Below are 14,228 nucleotides of genomic sequence, written 5' to 3' on the forward strand. Positions count from 1 at the left end.
TGAAAGATTAAGGAAATTAGCTAATTTATGAGCCATAATAATTTTGTTATTCACTAGGCTTAAGCTTAATAGATATTATTCTGAGCTAGTATTGTTTCCCTTCCTCCAAAAATTAATATAAATAATCTTCTCCTTGGCCCAAATCTATCTGATTTTCTTTAAGAGTGATAATGAGAACTTATTTTGTTCGCTACCTGAGTAACGACCATCAGGTTGAACTAATTGGTTCGTGACAGTGGCAGAGTTCTCTCTTTTCTGAGCTAGACAGAAGGCTTGGAAGAAAGCCCAGACAAGCAGACATCCTACACAGAGGAGAGAGGAACTAGATGCACAAAACTGCACTGCAGAAAGTCTCATTCTGGATCAAACTCTAAGAAAAGTGACTAATATGTTCAGAATTCCAAGGCAGAGGAGGATTTTAAGAAATGCCTCTACTATAGGACAGACAGACTATGGAGCCCATTCAGATCTCCCAGTCCACTGAGCTGGCTCAAGTGCCAGAGGAGTACTGGATGAGAGAAGGGAAATCTTCATAATCCTCATCCTTCATTTCACTGTGAATTTCCTCCTCTTCACCCATAAAGTCATCAGCAGAGCTTTTGACAATGTAAAAAGGATTCCACTGGGAAGCTCCCTATAATTTAGTGTAGGCAGAGTCTCAAGGTGTCTTCAAAGGACCCCTCATTCTAAGAAAGTACAAAGAAGAGAAAAAGTGATATTCAGAGAATTACTTCTACCCTCTTTCTGTTGTTTCAGAAAGTCTGTGGGTAAAAGAAATAGAGGCCCTGAAATAATGCCCCAATAATGCCCCCTGAAAACCCTACCATTTGCATACACAATAAAAGCAAAGGAAAAAGAAGGTATTTTCCAATCCTTTAACAAGCTGATATTCAAGTAATCTTTTTAACACCCACTAACTCCTACTTTATTTTTTATTTTTTCCTAACTCCTTTAATACTAATTGTCTAAAGACTGCAAGGTTCTAGTACTCTGAAAGAGAAAACAATTACAACCTTAGTCTGTTTTGTACTAACATCCCCAAAATATATGTGACTGAGTACTTTATAAAGAAAAGAGATTTACTTAACTTGCGGTTTTGGAGGCTGAAAGTCCAAGATTGGGTGTTGACCCCATCTGTCAAGAACCTGGTGCTGTGTCATAACATGGTGGATAGCATCATGTGACAGCATGTGTGACAATGATGATGGTGTGTGCAAAGGAGAGAGAGGTCACATGGATAGAGAGAAGGCAAGCAAGCAAGATGAAGGAGACATTCTCAAAGTGAGCAGTCTAGTCCCTCTAGAGTAAGGACTCACTCCCTTAAGTAAAGTGCTCATCTCTGGTGATCTAATCATCTCATAAAGTTGCTATCCCCACCACCCCATGGAGACCAAGCCTCAACTTACAGCCTTCAAACCATAGCATAACCTGGTTTTCAGTTACTCACAATAACTAAGGCACAAGTTTAGAAGATGGACAAAAGTTACACAGATAACTAAGATCTCTAGGGAATCATTGAAAAGTGTGCATCTCTAAGCTATTACATTTTCCCACTCTGTCATCTTTCTTCTGGCTTCAACTACCAGTGCGAAAACAACCCTAATAACACGTCTCCACTACCTCTTTAGGGACAGGCAGGACATGTATTAGCAGAGATCAGATATCTCCAGCTTTGTCAAAGTAGTGTCACCATGTGGGTCTCACAATGAGGTTAGGATTCTTCATTTTAGTTACAGGAAAAAAAAGAGGAAAAATCACCCTAAAGAGGTAAAATTTTATAGTAGGTTTCCTTGCTGCCAATATTTCATAGCCCCTTAAGATCTAAGCAAAGATAGATCAGCAAACTTTTTCTGTTATGAGCCAGACAGTAAATACGTTAAGCTTTGCAAGCCATATGGTCTCTGTCACACATACTCAACTCTTATAGCAGGATGGCAAACACATTCAAAATATAAACTATATTGACTATGTTCCAATAAAACTTTATTAATAGACAAAAGTATTTACTCTCTATTATTTTTGCATGTCAGGACATATTACTTTAAAAGTTTTTCAGCCATTTAAAATTGTGAGAAGCCATTCTTAGCTTGTGTGCTATCATTATCCATCTCTTGCTCAAGGTTGTTTAACTGATTAGATGTAGGCTCTGCTAACCATGTAGTACTCCTAAGGAAAATCTTCTGCATCAGAAAATACAAACTGGCCTAGATCTATGATGGGACTACACAATAATTTCTGGCACTGTAAGTCATTATGAAAGACCCCATAAATTATCTGCAAACTGGGTACCTCTTCAGCAAATCTGCCAACATGCTTGCAACTCACTGCCTTGATGTAGATAAAAATTCTATAAATTCCTAGAAATTAGATTTTCAACTTGATTTCTTAAAGTCTCCTTCCTCATCTAAACCAACAGTGAATTCTGAGGGGAAAAAAAAAAAGCCCACTGAGCTTTTGTCCAAATTTCATGTTTTGAAAGTTTTATTCAATGTAAGGGGTTTTTTAAATCACTTTTACAGAGATTCTCAGTATGAATTCCAAACCAATGGGGTGATATAAACATATATTTAATTTCCTGCTCCACTGATATGACCAAGAAAACAAGAGAAACCCCAAAATGAGGTATATGGTGCCAAACTCGTCATTACATATTTCACCCACAGGGGCTGGGGATGTGGCTCAAGCGGTAGCGCGCTAGCCTGGCATGCGTGCGGCCCGGGTTCGATCCTCAGCACCACATACCAACAAAGATGTTGTGTCCGCCAACTAAAAAATAAATATTAAAATTTCTCTCTCACTCTCTCTAAAAAAATTAAAAAAAAAAAGATATTTCACCCACAAACAGGAGAGGAATGAGGGAGGTATTCACCAGCTTGCCATCTGTCCATGTGCAAAGAAGAAAAATATCTGAGGGAAGTAAATGAGAAGGCTTCTGAGCTTTGGAGCAATGGATGTTAAGATGAAGGCAAATCTTTGTGTACTTGATAGGGAGCAGATTCTCATACTTCTGGAGTCCAGAGGGACAGAATTAGCTCACAATGCATTTGGTTCACCCAAGAGTGTGAAGCCATGACTGTGAACAGCTCTGGAGGAGGCATGGGTCACTTGACTGGTTTCTAGCAGCCAAGGTAGATAGCATTGCAAAGATAATGCTCCCTTTTCAGAGGCTGCTTCCCCCTAACTGCAACAGCTCTCTAATCTACACAGAAATACTGTGTTTCCATATTGGTAAAATGACAGTAAATTTACTCCCCTTTCTTCAGTCTGCATTTGGAAGATCTGACATAGCACCACACACTAACATTCAGAATTAACCTTAGTTTCTAATATTAAACAGATATTGCATTCTATAGATCAACTACAGAAAAAAAATTGGACATTACAAACCATTCAGCAATTCAAAAGGAGAAGAGTTATTTGATAAAGCAAAATAAATTATTCCCCCTGAAACAGATTTATTGCAAGAAACAGGAAGACATGGTTTTAAAAATCTAACTTGTGTTTTCAAATTTTCAGTGAGAGTTAAGAAGACTATATTAATAAAACAGGAACTAGAAGCCATGAAAGGGAAACATTTTGAACTTGTACAAATTTTCTGGAAACAATAAAACAGCATTTTGTAGGAACGCATAAAGACAGTAATCAGAATATTGGATGCTGCAAAAAAAGAGAATAAACAAATTGGAAAACTGATACAAGAAGTTCTCCAAAAATTCAGAGTAAAAAGTTAAATATATAAATAGGTAATAGATTCAGGAGATGCAACATATGTTCCATGACAGGAGTTTTAGAAGATCTGAGTAGAGCAGACCAATTGGAAGCTAGGAGAAATAGAAGGAAGAAGAGGAGGAGAAAGAAAAAGAAAAACAGGAAGTAAATCTTCCTGAGCTCAATTAAAACTTGAGTTGTTAAAGGGAAAGCTTAAATAATTTTTAAACACTAATGAAAAAAAACCTACAACAGGACAGATATTGATACAATTTATGAATTTCAAAGATAAAGAAAACATTCTAGAAATAATTTGTACAGACAGGAAACAGGCAAGTTTCCTGCAAAGAAAAAACAAGAACGCATGAGGAAGTCCAGCATGACCTTCCTCAGCCAATTACTTAATGTTTACTCAACACTGAGAATAAAGTCACAATACAATTGCAGTGATTCAAGAAAGTATAGAAGAAATGAGCAATAAGCAACAAAATGAGTGGCTTGCATTAAATTTTAAATGATTGTAATTAATGTGTTGCAATCCTTCTATGAACATTAAGGAAAAATCTGAGAAAGACTATAAAAATATGGGAATAAAAGTCTGTATTTTAAGTTTAAGATTATTTAAACAAAAATTAGTGGTTGAGAAAGAGGTAGTATGTGTAGTTCCTATTTTGTCAGACAAGAAAACGTAAAAATGAATAAATTCATTCTTGGCAAAAAAAAAAGAGAAGTACCAACTTTATATTACTTTCTTCTAGAATTTTAAGGTTCTTTTAGAATTTAAGGATGTTATAATTATTTGAAAGAAATGTAATGAACATTAGAGAAAGGACTTTGGTTTCTAACAAATTAAATTGGGTTCACATGATTTCTGTACTAATCATGTGAATGTGGACAAAGTATTAAATTCTCAGCTTCAGGTGTATCACCTGTAAAATAGGGACGATAATAGTTTCCTTGTTATGTGACTGTTTTCAAGAGTAACTAAAATAAAATGCACCAAGTATATAACTCACTGCCTGACACATAGCAAATATGGAGTGTTTGCTCTTACTGTTGTTATTATAATTAAAAGGATAAAGCTTTATCCAGGCGTGGTAAAGCACATGCCTGTAATCCCAGCAGCTCAGTAGGCTGAGGCAGGAGGATCCTGAGTTCAAAGCCAGCCTCAGCAATGGTGAGGCACTAAGCAACTCAGTGAGACCCTGTCTCTAAATAAAATACAAAATAGGACTGGGGATGTGACTCAGTGGTTGAGTACCCCTTAGTTCAATCCCTGGTACCCACCCCCAAAAAAAATCCCAAAACCCAGAAGAGTGAGGAGTCTTGGCCAAAAGAGTGAAGAGAGGTCTTGGGAGCCAAGGGAGGGAACAGGGAGGGAATCAACAACTGTTCTCAATGCTGCTGCTGACAGGCAGGTAGGATGAAGACTGGAATGGGCCTGGTCACTGGTTTGGGCAATGGTGAGTTCGCTGGTGATCTGGAAAAGATGGGCTGGGGGATACTGGCAGTGCAAATCTAAAAGGCAGAGCAGCAGAAAGGAAAGCAAGGGATTGGAGAAGGAAATACAACTTCCTAAGAAGCTTTACTCTAAGAAGGAGCAGAAAACTGAGAAAGGCAAATGAATCAAGAGAGGGTTGTTTATGTCTTAATGAAAGTAATGTCAGGATATTTCTATGCTGATACAAGAGGGGAACATTTTTTAAAAATCAACAGGCAAACAGAGCAAAAATTTTTAAAGGGTAGAAATGTAGATTAGACAAAGTAGAATTTGAGGCAAACAGCACTAAATGGGACAGAAGTCAATTTATATTTGTGAATTTGGAACAAACTAAGAACACTGTTAAAGAAGTATTCCCTCCAAATAATACTGCACCCAGATGGATTTATGGACCAGATCGATAAACTCTTCAGGTAAATGATTACTTCTTTGCTATTTAAACTAATCCAAAAAAATTAAAAAGAAAATATTTCATTTCATATGAACAAACTAGCAGAAATCTGACACCCAAAACTGATAGAAGGAAAAACAAAGTTATATCTTTGTTATGAAGATTGATAACAAAAGTCCTTAAAAAATGGGCTGAGGTTGTGGCTCAGTGGTAGAGCGCTCGCCTCACACGTGTGAGGCCCTGGGTTCGATACTCAGCACCACATAAAAATAAATAAGTGAAATAAAGGTATTGTGTCCAACTACAACTAAAAAATAAATATTTTAAAAAATGTAAATTCAACTTAGCAATATATTACAAGAATAACATAGAATTCAGGTAGGATTTATTGCAGGAATATAAGGATGGTTCAACCTAGACAATATGACTAGAGTTAATCAAATTGTTATGTGAAAATAGAAACATAACTAAGATCAACTCAATAGATGTTAAAAAGCATTAAATATAAATTCAATTGAAATTAAGTTAGCAAAAGATTCTTAATTCAGGCATAGATGGGTACTGCATTTATATCATCTGAAATTGAAAGCCATCAAAAACTATCTACACTACAAGCATTATTATATAAATCAAAAAAAAAAAGAAAAAATGCCAATTATTTTTATTCTTCTGTACTATCTTGGAAATTTTAGTCACTGTCATAAGAAAAAGTTAATGTGTAACTAGTAGAACAGAGAAAAATCATTTTTTTTTCCAAATGACACAGCAATCTGAAAAACAGACTAAAATGGAAATTTATTAAAACTAATTTTTTGTATTGTAAACGGAAGAATGCTAAAGACAGGGAAAGTAATAGTTTTTATAGATTAAATTAGGCAGATTTCTAATTTAAAATTTTATTTACAAAAGCAACCTGTGCCCCTACGAAAACTCTAGTTTGCAATAGAAATGTAATGTGAGCCACATAACTAATTCTGAAATAGTCTAGTTTCCACATTAAACATAAAAAACATATTTTATTTAACCAAATCAAGATATCCTTCAGTATTAATCAGTATTTTAAAACTGTTCATGAGAACTTTTCATTCTTATTTTTATACTGAGTCTTAAAAATCCAGTCCAGATTTGTTTTATTTTATTTTTATTTTTTTTGAATGGGGGGAAAGAGGATTGTTCCCTTGGGCCATAGTTTTTTTTTTTATGTTTTACATCTAAAGCACATCTCAATAAGGATTATTTTAAGTACTCACCAGCTACCTGTGACCAATAGCTATTGTATTGGACAAGTATGTGCCTAGGAAAATACATACAAGACTTACAAACTTGAAAATGCCAAAACTTCTTAGAACATAGGAGGAGATTACAATGGAAGAACAAATATATGACATACTTCTAAAATGGAAGTCTCAATATCTAAGTCAATTAAAGTTCCAAGATTTTTTAGAGGACTTAACAAAATGATTCTAAATACTAGAAGCATAAACATTAAGAAGATAAAGAAGATCTAAAAAATGACAAGTAAAAAGAACAGATTTGAAATCTCAGTTATTTAGGTATCATCAACTGCTATCAATTTATGAAAATTATAACAGTGTAATAAACTAAAAAATACAGATAAGAATCTGGAATTCATGAAGGGAGAATTATAAATAAGTAGAAAATAAATATATTAGTAAATATATGATATTAGGGCTACTTGTTAAAAAATAAAGCAGGTAATATGTCTATTTTATATCTTATACCAAAATAAATAACACATGAATTAAAGATTTAAGTGGAAAATTAAAAAAATAAAGTGATAGAAAATCTATAGTTGAATATTCATGTAATTTTGGAGTGAAGAAAGTCTTCCTAGGGCAAAAATCATAAAGAGAATGATAAATTTTGTAATAAAATCTTTTATTTCTCAAAAACATAACTTTTCAAACTGGTAAAATGATTCCAACATATAGGAACAATAAATATGTACACTCTTGATACATAAATACCTTATACAGATAAATAAAAGAAGAAGGTGAGCAATCAAAAAGGAAAAAAACTGAGCTCAAGAAATAAATGGGCCAATTTCCAAAAGAAAACTCAAATTTTCACCTATCATACTGGCAAAGATTAAAAGATGATGATCATGTTTGACAAGAGTGCAGGGTAGTGGGCAGTTAATACAGTCTTTCTGAAAGGAAGCTTGAATTGATTGAAAACATGTGTATCTTTCCACTTATATGAGGTACCCACCCCAGGAAAATTCAGAGACAGAAAGTGGAGTGGAAATTACTAAGTGTTGGAGGTAAAAGGAATGGGGAGTTATTTTAATGGGTACAGAGTGTCTATTAGGATGAAATGGTAAAAACATTCTGGAAATGGATAGAGGTGATGGCAGCCTAACATCATGAACATAATTAATGTCATGGAATGGCACAGTTAAAAACTGTTAAATGGTAATTTTTTTATGTATATTTTCCACTATTTTTAAAATTTCCATGATTATAAAGTTCATTAAAAACCATTATTATGCTATTGAACATTATGTTCTTACCCCCCAATTTTTTACATTAAAAATAGCACTACAATAAAAAGAAAAGAAAGTATAAGCCATGACCCAGCATTTTTACTTGTGGGTATTTGTCCTACCCACAAAAATTATGTGAGTCATAATTAAGAATATGTATTTAAAAAAATCATTTTCCTCCTGACATACTTGTAATGGCAAAACAAAATAATAATAAAGAACTTAAGTAGCCAACACATTGGATTAGTCAAATAAATAATGGTACATAATGAAAACATAGGCAGCCATTAAAAAGTGTGTCATAGGTATAGATTATTAGGTAAATAGAGAGTTAAAATAGTTTGTGCAGCATGACAAATTTTAAAGGAAATAATGTTCTGTACATGCAGAGAGCAGCACTTGAAAGAATGAACAGATAACAGGGTTTGCCAGTGGTTATTTCTAATTGAATGGGATTCTCATTATTTTTATGCTTTTTCTTCCTTGTCATTATTTTCTAGGTTTTTTGTTTGTTTGGTTGGTTTTTTTTTTTTTTTTTTTTTTTTTTTTTTTTTTTTTTTGCAATGAGCATGAGCTCTTTTGGTAAAAGGGAAAAATTAATAAAACAAACATTTCTGAAGAAATCATTTTCTTAAAAAAAAATTCTCAGATATTTTTCCTTTCTCAGGTGGAATACTGTGCCTTTGTGTAGTGCACAATGTACCCTCTGCCTAAAGCAAAAAAGAAAATGCCAACTGGCAGACTGTCTGTAGTTATTTATCATACGGAACCAGTAGGTAATTCTTTTTCTGATCTAAATAACTAGAAATTAGATTACATTAAGATATCCCTTTGGGCTTTTTAGACCGCTTCTTAGCTGTCCATAGTGGATATACTTTCTATTTTTGATAACAAGATTGGTTTTCTTTTACAAGCGAGGAAGATGTTGTCCCTGAAAAGTAAGATTATACATGACGTGAGACATTCCACTCTTCAAACACAATGTAGTAAAATTAAACCTAGAAAAACCTAATGCCTTAATAGTAACGAAGCTAGTGCAGTTACAAAAGGAATAATAACAGAGTTTCAAGGTATAGACAAACAGATCAGATCCTAAAGGCATTTTTGTTCGGTTGTCCTACACAGTAAGTTGTAAATCTCGAACAGGAAACTTGAAATCATTAAGGTCACATATTCATAACATCATATTCAATTAGGTTAGAAAAGTGCAATATCTGTCATCATGTCATAAAAAGATGTGTTTTTCTCTCAGATCTCTTATGAAGAAAAGCTCCCAATATTGTTACAGATGGGGCTGTTTTCAATCAGTTACAAGAAGCAATTCAATTACTAGATGGTTTAGTGCAGTAACTGACTCCAGACTAATTTAATTTCTGTAGGTCTCTAAAGATCAATTGATCTGATTTGTCCCATCCCCAAAGGCTGTTTAGGAAAAATTCAGACTTAACTACCTGGAAATGAAATCCAAAACCTTGGCCAATTTCACACTACTTAGGTCATCTTGCAAACTTTCAGCTAGTCACGTAAGAGTGCTCTCTTGGCCCTCAGACCATTGAAAACTACTTAGCTTCACATACACGTGAGTGCTCTCACATCAGGATGCTTATTCAATAAGTGGAAAATGTGGCCACGTGTATTATCAAATCTGCTGCTCTAAAGGGCAGTCAGACTGTGTACGCCTATCTCATGAGCATATGTGTGACTACAAGGTTATTTTTACTCTAAGAGTAGTTCATTGAGACCATTAAAAGTAGCCTTAGATGGTGGACAAGTTGTGAGAGGCAATGCCCACCTAATGCAATGAGAAGCTTGCAATTATTTTGCATTTTTATATTTTATAAAGTGCTTCCATACATGTCCTCTTACTTGATTCTCCAATAAACCTTCAAAGTGAGCAAGATTATTGTGTCCATTTTCTGGATTAGGAAAGAGACTTTGATTCAGTGACTTTTCCAGGATCATTCTCCTAGGAAAAGGCAGAGCTGCAACCCTACCCCATGACGGTTTTCTCCCAATATATCATGCTTACCCCCTGATCTGAGACAGGAGATATGACAGTACATACACACTGGAAATATATTACTACTGCACCACTGAGTCATTGTTGGTATTCATACTTGAAACCCATATAAAACTGAAGAAAAATTCACTTAAAATCATTCCAGCTGCACAAACTCATCTGCATCCGAGTTTCTGGCCCTCAGAAGGAGGAATTGGAAAAGTCACACATAAATAAAGAAGGCTTTGTAAGTAAACTCCTTTCTTACCCACACTGGTTACAACATTCTCACTGACTTATTCACCTACCTGGAGAATTACCCCCTGTCTTTTCTCTGCATTTTGCAGTGGATTTGCAACCATAAGCCCAAGTATCCTACCCTGACCTTTCCACCCCCTACCACTTGTGAAACTCTCCAACTAATTAATCTTTCTTTTTGATTCAAATTCCACAGTTTGAATCCAATGTTCAGCCAGTCCTGCTTGATCCTCTGCCTCCAAACTGAGTCTCTGTATTTCTTCTCCCCATCCAAACCACTTCCCCATTTCTCTGACACTTGGGAAGGTGCAAGAAGAATCAGACATCCTTATCCTTTAATATGAGTTGCCAAGAGAAATTGGGCAGAAGTGCTGAGGTCAGATGTGGCTATGTGGTGGGTAACAAAGAGTGTGGCAGAAATGTATAGGAGTTGGTGAAGAAATCACACAAAGATATGGAGACACAAGTAAACCAAAGGGCTGGGATCTAAGGTACTCACCTTGTCAACACAGACATCAGTCACGTAAAAAATTAAATATAGGGAGACAGTGTGTTGAAGAAATACAAATAACTGATATGGTTAGAAGTTTCTTTGGGAAATATATTTTTTGACATTCATATTGGGCAAACTATGAATCTCGATATAGTCATTACCCATGACCTAGATGGTCTCAAACTGCATGAACCATTTTAATTGAGAAGAAGTAAGCTAAGTTATAGGTACATGACTATTGCTTGTCTTCATACAGGTCCTGAGATCTGACATTTCTCCTGTTGAAGATAAGACATCTACTCTATAGGTAAAATCATGTAACCTTAAATTAAATTACATTTCCTTGTTTCAAACTTCCAAATTAACCTTATACTCTTGGTGTCAGCAAATACATCCACTTCAGAAGGCAAAAGGCTATCAAGTTTTCATTTTTATGCAGACTGTCACTCCTCAAAACATGAAACTTAATACTATCAAGAGGACTAAGACTTTGATAACAACAAAGTCCTATTTTTCACAGTGAAATGAGTGCCCCAACCAAAGCATCTCCTTACTCAAACTGAGCATATGATAGATCCAGTTGCAGCAGCTGTCAAAACTTAAGAACTGAATATCTGTGGGGTTTACAACTGGAAGGAAAGGGTGCAAAGAACTGGAGACTATATGCAGAAAGGTTATGGTTCCTTGGCGTCGAAAGGCATGTGTTCTTACAAACTCACTCTTCTCTTTATCTTATCTGGACAAAAAAGTAAACAGAGAATTCTCATTACCTCTCAATGTCAGTGAGCCTGGAGGAGTCCCGGAAACCTTTGGCAAAGGGATTGCTATCTATTTTCAGCTTGGTTATCTGGAAAAAAAAAAGAATGGGTACAAAATAATCTCATTTCTGTGCTCAAGGAGGGAAAATCAGAAAGTTTGTTCACTTTTCATAGCACCCCAAGAATATCATAATGTCTCTCAAATCGTAAGCAGGGTTTCAGTGTTAGACAAGTTCACAGAAGGAATGGATCATGGCCAAGATAAACATAATTAGATTTGAGGGCCTTGCAGCAAGGGTAGACATAAACTGGAGTTTGAATCATTTAAGAGAATAGTGAAAGGCTAGAATTCAACTGCAGAAGGGGCAGCTCCCTAAGTGGGAGAGCTGTGTACAATTCCAGCATTGGTGGGAAATGGGGAATAAAAGCAAAACTGCAAACTCACTCTGATTTGGCAACAGATTTTGTTAATACTATCAGCATGTACATATGTCATAATAAATAAAAAAATTAAATGGCTAATCATAGCCTCATGTTCAACACTATATTAATTACACAGCATAAATACATGTTATAAAGTCTTCAGAATATAAGTGTACCCCCTCCCTCTTTCCTCTTGACTAAATTAGAATCAAATTAGTCCATTTTTTGTTATCTTCCATACAAAGTTATTTATAGAACTCTATGCTTATATGGAAAGCAATACTTTCTAATAAGAGTTGCAGTCTTCAGTATTAAGTGTCTATGCCAAAGAATTTATAATTTTTTTTGTATTGGAGATTGAAACCAGGGGTGCTTATACCACAGAGCTATATCCCTAGTCATTATGATTTATTTTTGAGGTGGGGTCTCTCTAAGTTGCTGACGTTTCTCCTGTTGAAGATAAGGAGAAAACTTGGAATCCTTCTACCTCAGTGTCCTGGGCCACTGGAAAGACAGGCATGTGATGTCATACCCAACAGTATTTATAATTCTTATAATACTAACATTAAAGTAGAAAGATCCATTAAATCATATGTACCATGTCTCCAATGAAAAATACATTAGGTTGTGAAGCAAAAAATAGATGAGATACTAATTAAAAGATACTTGACATGGAAAATTGCTATCAGAGCTGAAAGGAACCTCAGAGAGCATTGAACCCATGCCCTCCTCTGATATATGGTTCCACTGAGGCACAAAGGTGTAAGGACCAAGATACAGCTGGTCAGTAACTGAATTAGAACAGAGGAAACCTACCAAGAGAGACACAGTTCACCAGCATCAAAATTAGACCCCATGTTAATCTTTGAAGGAAAACACATACAAAATATTCTTACAGGGAAGGTAGTCATGGATTGAAAAATGTCCTTTTCCTTCAAAATAAGGAATAACAACTAGAATAGGGAGTGTGAAATAATATGTTGCCAAGTGTAACTTTTTCTAATTAAAGTATATCCACAGTTCCCTTCAAATCATTAACACATAATTTATTTTCTCACTAAAAAAGATGGGTTTTTTTTCTAGTTTTCTTAATGTGAGCTAAACTTGCAAAATTGCACACAAGCTCTTCATCTCCCTTAAGATGGAAGCTCTTGGGGCTGGAGTCATAGCTCAGTGGTAGAGCACTTGCTTGGCTTGTGTGAGGCCCTGGGTTCAATCCTCAGCATTGCATATAAATAAATAAAAGATTGATTGACAACTCAAAAATATTAAAAAAAAAAAAGATGGAAGCTCTCCTGCACAATTCCCACCAGATGGACAGCTCTATTCTATCCATTACACTAGGAAGCCACAAGATGGGGTTTGTGGTAATAACCTTTAAGGGCTTTAAGTTTCTCAGAAATATTTATCTTTAGTTCATGAACATCCACTGTAGAGCACCAAAAGAAAGTAACTAATTTCCTTCTTACTTAGTTATGGAAATTGGTAAATAGGGAAGAAAATAAGCAAGATAAATAAACAACCTGATGACAATGGAGAACAACATCTACTTAGAGGATATACACAAATAATATACAGGTCACCTGAGGTTGCCTCTATAACATGCCATCAAAAGCTAGTAGAGAACCTTTTCTCATACATAACTAACATTTACTAAAGAGTTGTCAGCTCCAGCCATTTGTTCATGCGGACTAGAACTTTATTTTTGAAGGTTGATTTTTCAGGAAGGAAAAAATTTTTGTTTGTTTGAAATAAATCATAAATATCTCCTAATACTCACACTATCAATGTATTCTAGGATTCTAAGTATCAACAAGATTTTAAAATCCTCAAAGGCAAGAGCTATGTCTCTTTCTACTGAACAATTATTATTTTTTTTTGATCTTTTAAAATTATTTTTTATTTATATTTGACAGTGGAATGCATTTCAATTCTTATTACATATATAGAGCACAATTTTTCATGTCTGGTTGTATTCAAAGTACATTCACACCAATTCGTGTCTTCATACATGTACTTTGGATAATGATGTCCATCACTTTCCACCATCATTTCTAAACCTATGCTCCCTTTTCCCCTCCCACCACTCTGCCCTATCTTGAGTTTGTCTATTTCTCCCATGCTCCCTATCCCTACCCCGCTACGGATCCTTATATCAGAGAAAACTTTTGACATTTGTTTTTTTGGGATT

General features: G+C 35.0%; 1 protein-coding gene across 1 annotated transcript in view; it reads right to left on the bottom strand.

The window, feature by feature from the left end:
- Nucleotides 1-14,228, bottom strand: part of Tbx20 (T-box transcription factor 20) — a 47,156-nt gene that overhangs the window by 13,149 nt on the left and 19,779 nt on the right. The window contains exon 6 of the mRNA XM_026387636.2: nt 11,627-11,703. Coding sequence (XP_026243421.1) covers nt 11,627-11,703 — 77 coding nt within the window. The remainder of the gene's footprint in view (nt 1-11,626; nt 11,704-14,228) is intronic.

This window comes from Urocitellus parryii, chromosome 3 (assembly GCF_045843805.1).
Source record: "Urocitellus parryii isolate mUroPar1 chromosome 3, mUroPar1.hap1, whole genome shotgun sequence".
Classification (NCBI taxonomy): domain Eukaryota; kingdom Metazoa; phylum Chordata; class Mammalia; order Rodentia; family Sciuridae; genus Urocitellus; species Urocitellus parryii.